Source organism: Manis pentadactyla, chromosome 3 (genome assembly GCF_030020395.1).
Source record: "Manis pentadactyla isolate mManPen7 chromosome 3, mManPen7.hap1, whole genome shotgun sequence".
In the NCBI taxonomy this organism is placed as follows: domain Eukaryota; kingdom Metazoa; phylum Chordata; class Mammalia; order Pholidota; family Manidae; genus Manis; species Manis pentadactyla.
Window position 1 is genome coordinate 178,399,171 of NC_080021.1, and position 6,979 is coordinate 178,406,149.

Genomic DNA, 6,979 nt, shown 5'->3' on the forward strand with positions numbered 1-6,979 from the left:
TTCTGTAGTATCAGATAATTTATCAATATCATCAACTTAAACTGAAGTGATTTTTCTGAATTCTTATATATGATACTGAGCTACATGTCTTTTTCTATTATTCTAATAAGAATTTATACTTGTTAACTAAATATAAAAGGCCACCTACTATTTGACAGATGCTTTACCTATTTACTGTTTATAGTTTTAAAAATAGTAATACTCATTAAGAAACATACAAAGGAAAAATGTTAGAGCTCCCTCCTTCTACCCCAGGTATAACCATTGTCAACAGTGGGACATGTATCCTTTCAGGATTTTTCCAACCATTTGGAAACACACACATATAAAATTGTGTGGTTTTAGTGTTTTTCAAAGTGAGGGTAATACTATATATGTTCTTATTTATCATGTCCTTTACTTCCAATAATATGTTGTAAATGCATTTCCATGTGACTACATATATATCTACTTCATTCTTTTTAATTAGTGTACTTTATACTTACACTTTTTCTGTACTTTTGTCTCATAAATTTTCAAAAGAGTAGCCTAGTTATTTGAGAAGCTGTCATAATTATGTTCACATAGAGTCAAAGAAGATATTATTCAGGTTTACCCAGAGGAGATTTAGCATTCTCTCCCAAAGATCAATCAGGATAACCTCTGAACTCATTTCATTTGAGTTTGTAGTTTAGAGTGTTCCTGTGTCCAAGGTATTCTCTGGAATGTGTACTGTTTCTGGTCCCCAAACTTAAAATAATTACCAAGTAATTCTCAGAATCATTAAGAACTATGTTAGCTGATAGGATTAGAGACTACTAGCTAAAAGAAATAAAAATAAAGTGAATGACAATGGCTATATCCAACCCCTATCTAAATTTCTAGTATGTATTTACTCTTTGGCAGATGGGGATGGGGAAGAAGAGAGAGAAAGGAAGATAAACACTTAGAAAATTTAGGAAAAACTGTATTTCCTTTATTAATTATAATCCTGTTTACTAAATAAGCATAAATATGTGGACATATTTCTCCTTCCCAGTTTGGGGGTTTTAAATAATGTCTACATATAGAATTTTAAGTTTTAAAGAATGGTTTATTTAATACTGTCATGATTTTCAATGTAAAGGAATTTTATTTAGTAACATTTCATATTGTAGACATTCCAAAAATATGAGGAATATTGTACAAATTATATAAAATTTTAATTTTTTAAATATTATTTTTGCAGTCTTAACAATAGTAGAGATACAGTGTTTTTCTAATTTACTAAAACTGAAATCTTGCTTGTCACTTAGATGCCCCCTGGAACAGCAAGACCAAGTTCGCGTGGTGGACCCATAGGGGCAGGAATTCTGTCTTCTCAAGTCAAAGTTGCGGATCGTCCTGTAACACAACAAGGTTTGAGTGGAATGAAAACAGGAATGAAAGGTATCTATTTTAAGAAGATGAGTATATTTTTTATAAGAAGTATTACAGTACCATATTATAGTATGAGAATTACAGAGTGAAAGAAGCTGTGTTTTACTCAAGTCTTATTTGATTAACAAAATTGTTGTGAGGGTGAAATAAGAGAATGAATAGGAAACTACGTTGTGAACTAGAGCGCTATATACAGATATGAACTATTTTGATCTTCATTTTTCTGAACATCGAGTTTTGACATAACTTGAAGAAATTTGAAATAATTTGGAGTAAAGCTCAGGAATGAAAATTAGATTTTTAGTAATACATAGAAATATTCTAAAATACTTTGTTTCCATATCAAAATGACACTATTAAGATATGTTTATGTTTGAGAAGTGAGTCAAGAGCTGTTACTTCTAATAATTAATACTCTATTAAAATGCTTATCTAGGAAATGAGGCTAACACATAGATTTGTACTGCATCTCTCATCAGTCTCCCTGTATGTGTTAAGAAAGGCATAACAATACATTATATATTACTCAAAAAATTGGTCTTCAATATATATAAATTAAAGCATGGTGAGCTGTTCTATAGTAAGTTTTTTTGTTTTCTGTATCTGTGACTGACTTATTAGAGGTTAAAATATTCTTTAGTACAAAATTATGAGATATCATACTACTTTTTTTCAGAAGACTTAAACTTCCTACCACTTAGCTTACTAAATATTAAAAGCCAGTTGATTATTTAGAAATGCTTGCTTAATAACTAATAATCAATACTATGAAAAAAATGAGTCAAAGTTATATAGTTACTTAGTCTTTAAAAGTGTTTTCATGGAAATGTTTATATGTTTAATATTATTAAGAAACATCAAGGGTGGAAACATACTGAAATTCTATAGAGAATTCATCAAATATTTCTAGAAATATCAAAGGTAGAAACATACTGAAATTCTACAGAGAATTCATCAAATATTTCTTACTGTATTAATTTCTCCTTCAGAACACAACCAGTATCACTTAAGATAGCTAATACCAATATACCTCAAAGACTTACATGAAAGAGATGAGTGTTACCACTGTGCACCTACCACTATTTGCTGTGACTTTTGTTCTTACCTGCTCTGATGTTCTATTTCTTTTCTCAATATAATAAGACATTCTCTCCCTCTTCTGAGCATTGACCTCACAGTTGATACTCCCTAGCCTTACCTATCACACCTTGCAGGTACTTCATCTCTTCACTATTTGGGACATTTAACCTAGGAATACTTTCTTAGTTCCACTGACATAAATGTAAGTTTCTAAAAAAAATCTCTGAGACAAATTATGAAAAATCATAATCTTTTGGTCACATTGAGAAATTCATATTCTAAATCTGCACTCTTATGATAGCCAATGCAGCTATTTAAATCTAATTAAAATTAAGTGAAATAATTCAATTCATCAGTAGCACCAGCACATTTCATTTTAAAAGTCCCATATAGCTACTTTATTGGACAGTCCTGAAATAGAATATTTCCATTGTTGCAGAAAGTTCTCTAGGGACAGCCCTGTTCTGGACTCCTTTAGACCCAGTTTCCATTCAGTCAACCTGACTACTGTAGACTCTACTGTCTGCTGTCTTAACAGCCCTACCTCTACTCTCATCTTTATGGTCTAATTCAATCTTCCATTATGTCACCATGTTAGATACTAGTTTTCTTTTCCACTTCAGTGATTCTTCTTGATTATCTGATTTATTGGGGCATTCATGAGGACTATCAGAGAATTGTGGAGTATAATATGGATGTGCTTTGGATTTTCTATTTAAGTGGAATTTTCAAACTGAACACTAATATTTAAAAATTTTTTTTAGGTCCCCAGAGGCAAATTTTAGACAAATCTTACTATCTTGGGCTTCTTCGGTATGTTAAATAAACATATTTTTTTCTCTGCATGAAGTTTTAACTATAGTACTTATTAAGATAATTAGGTGTCTATTGATTTCTAAGAATAATTTTTTATTGTACATAATTTCTGGTTAATTTGGCTATACTGCAAAATAAATGTGATAATACAGTTAGGCTGAGATTTAAAAGTTTATGTATTTGCATATATGTGAAATTATATATTTAAGTTGACTGTTTTTCATCTAATAGTAATCTTTTATGCTTCTTTCACTAATTCTGAAGTATGTAATTCATACTATCAAAATGTTACTAGTTAGGTGTAATAAGACAGGGAAAATATATATACTTATTTATAATATATTAATTAGGGTAAAGCTTTACATAAGTATGTATTTGGTCAGTTGCTGCAAATGTGGCCCCATTTTAATTAATTCATAAACTTTGTTGTGTGTCTCTAAGTGTGCAGCTCTAAATTAGTAACTCTCATTCTCTACCTCCCTGTTTCTCTGCTCAGATGTCCTACCATCCTGTCTCCATTTTTCCATTCCACTTTATTTTCTTCTTGGCTCATCATCTGTAACTGCTTTCTCTCTCGCTGCCATTCCACTTAATCCATCCTTTCATCATGTCCTAAAAGCTCTGTTTCTTTCTTAGTCCTTGTTGATTGTCTCTCACTTACCTGGATCCTTTTAATTCTCAAACCCCTAGAAAGCAATAAAGAGAAGTACATGTTTTCCTCATATATCCTTAAAGCTAATTAACATCAGTAAGAAAGACAGTGAGGCCATGAGTTGTATCGTATCTCTTGATATCTAGCTGCTTTTTAATCAAAAGAGGGAAAGGAAATGGAGCTATTTTACACTACTGCATTGCCTCGCTTCTCTAGGATCTGTGCTTCTGCACCCAAAAATAATTCCAGCTTCTTGTATAATTATTTGATTCTAGAGTGGTGGTTCTCAACTGGCAGTGATTTTTGCCCCCAGGGAACATTTGGCAATTTTTAGGCACATTTTTGGTTATTACAACTGGACTTGGGGGATATGCTACTGGTATCCTGACCAATGGTGTCATTAAATACCCTGCAGTTCCTTCCCACCACCAAAGCATTATTCAATGACTAAAATGTCAGTAGTGCTACTCTGCTACTCTTGAGAAATCCCTGTCCTAGAGGTAGCAGGAGCTGTGACTGTGGCAATTAGTCATCTACTTCTGTCTGTATATTCTACCAGTTTCAGCAGGTTTCCATTCTGGTCCTATTTCATCTCTAATGATTAGAGAATCTATGTAAGTTAATTATCAGTTGTGATATACCACATTCTTAATCAAATAAGTCACTTAAATTCTTTTTCTTTTTTTTAAGTGAAATTTCACACATCCATTTCTATAATATTATACATTTATGAAAAGTTTGTTTTATTTGATTAGGAAGCCCCTTTTCTGGATGAGAAGTATTGTTGACTTTCTTATTTCTTTTCACTTAGAAGTAAAATAAATGAACTTACAACAGAAATTAATAAACTTCAGAAAGAAATAGAAATGTATAATCAAGAGAATTCAGTATATTTGTCATATGAAAAGAGGTGAGTAATTTTGCCATTAAAATATGCAAGATCTATTTTATTATGAGTAACTTTAATATGCTTTAGGAGGAGTTTAATACTGAATTTATAGTTATACATAATGTTGATAATGTTCATCTGCCTGTTTTATGTGTTTATGAATGTATTTATTTTGTGCTTGCAGAGCTGAGACTTTAGCTGTTGAAATCAAAGAGTGTCAAGGACAGCTAGCAGACTATAACATGGTATTTACTCTTTTATGAGAGAATTTCCTTTAAATATTTTCATTGCTTTTTATTACTTTAAAAATATTTTAAATACCAAATAACATATGAATACATTCTTATTGTGATAGATTGAAACTATAGAAACTATAGAGGTTAAAGTGTCCCTTTGTTGTCTTCTTCATTTCCCTTCCCAGAAATAATTTGGCTTAACAGATTGGTATCTATTCTACCAGTTAAAAAAAAAAAGTTTACTTATTTTCCCCAACAATGTTAAAATAATCATTTTAAAAGTAGCAAAAATTTGATTACTTAAAAAATATTTTACCTTTCTATTGCATGTTGTCATCATATTTAAAAATTTTAATTATGTACTACACAGTTTACTTCCAACCCTATGTTCATTCAAAATACAGTGTGTTTGCTTTCTGTCAAAATAAAGTATATAACATAAATACAGTTTCTTCAAGTATGCATCCTGAGGTGGACTTACAGAAGAAATAACCCCTTGGCCATGTTGATAACTGCTGTAATTTGGGGGGTCATCTTGGCCCCATGAAAATTTCTAGTGTCAGAATTTTCTTCCTTTCCACTGTGTAGCTATTTTAGGCAGCAATGGTATTTGAACTTGAAGAGGAAAATTTTGATTTTACCTTTATTAAAATATAATGTGACACAAAATAAACATTCTACCATAAAGGTTAGGTAAATTATGGCATACCTACCTGATAGCATTATATTATTCTTAAAAACAAGATTTTTCTGATTATAGTATATTGTAATTCTCAAATTTCTTAGACTATGTAATCTGCAACACGCATTTTGTAGGGCCTAATACTCAATGCAATTATTTTTTAGTAAATGATGTTCTGTTCTAAACATGAGAAAAATATATTATAAAATATGAAATGACATTGAATGAAAGGGACTTTTAGTTGTATGAATGTACTGGTAAATTACTTACTATAAAAATAATGTGTAAAATCCATTGTTTATAGGCTTAATGAGCTAACACCTGATACAGAAAAAATAACTATGTGTCTAACATATACAATGATCTCAAAAAATGTTGTTTTATTAGCACTTATTCATATCACAAATGAAAATGTGATATATACTAATATGTATTTCATTAACAAAATTTATTCTTTTGGAATCAATTATACCCCAACAGTTTGCTTTTAGTGGCCTTCCTGTTCAAATTCTGGCTCCACAACTTGCTAAATTTCTTTATCTGCAAAGTGTGGATAATGATACCTACTTCATAGGGTAATTGTGGAAATTAAGTGAAGTAATACATATAATAGACTCAGAACAGTGTTTGACACAAGGTAAATATGTTAGCTGTTGCTACCATTGCCTAACTTTTTGAATTAGGCTTATGAGTGTTCTGTTTCTGTCTTACCCTGTTTATTTTCTTCTTAATTTTTAGAAGACCAAGAGAATCATTTTTCATTTTCACTGACATAAATTTGTAAATCTCTTTTAACACCCATCCCTTAAAAATTGAGAGAGAGACCTTCTGCAAACTTTTGTCTTCTCTAGACCCTTTTTTATAAGTGCAGACATATTTTCAGAACAGGCAAAGCTCTTTGAGTTAATGATCTCCAGGAAGAGTAGTTCATTACTGCTCACGTTTCCACCCCGAAAAATGTAATTTATTGATTGGCTGAATGCATGTATCATATATGCTTACTTAGGTATCTCAATATTTGTTTTTGTATTAGGAGATAAAAATACTTGGAAGTATTAGTACTTAATAACTACTCATTTGTAAGATTGAATAACAATGTAGTGAATTATAGAGAAAACTTATAAAGACTAATAAAATTTTTTTTGTATTTTTGTTATTAGCTAATAGATAAACTTAATACCAATACTGAGATGGAAGAAGTAATGAATGATTACAACATGGTAAGA

The 6,979-nt window shown here is 30.6% G+C and overlaps 1 protein-coding gene across 1 annotated transcript in view; it reads left to right on the forward strand.

The window, feature by feature from the left end:
- The window catches only part of IFT74 (intraflagellar transport 74), a 91,176-nt gene that overhangs the window by 8,592 nt on the left and 75,605 nt on the right, over nucleotides 1-6,979 (forward strand). Inside the window, exons 3-7 of the mRNA XM_036898098.2 lie at nucleotides 1,275-1,407; nucleotides 3,243-3,291; nucleotides 4,758-4,856; nucleotides 5,020-5,080; nucleotides 6,914-6,973. Of these exons, the coding sequence (XP_036753993.2) occupies nucleotides 1,275-1,407; nucleotides 3,243-3,291; nucleotides 4,758-4,856; nucleotides 5,020-5,080; nucleotides 6,914-6,973 (402 nt within the window). The remainder of the gene's footprint in view (nucleotides 1-1,274; nucleotides 1,408-3,242; nucleotides 3,292-4,757; nucleotides 4,857-5,019; nucleotides 5,081-6,913; nucleotides 6,974-6,979) is intronic.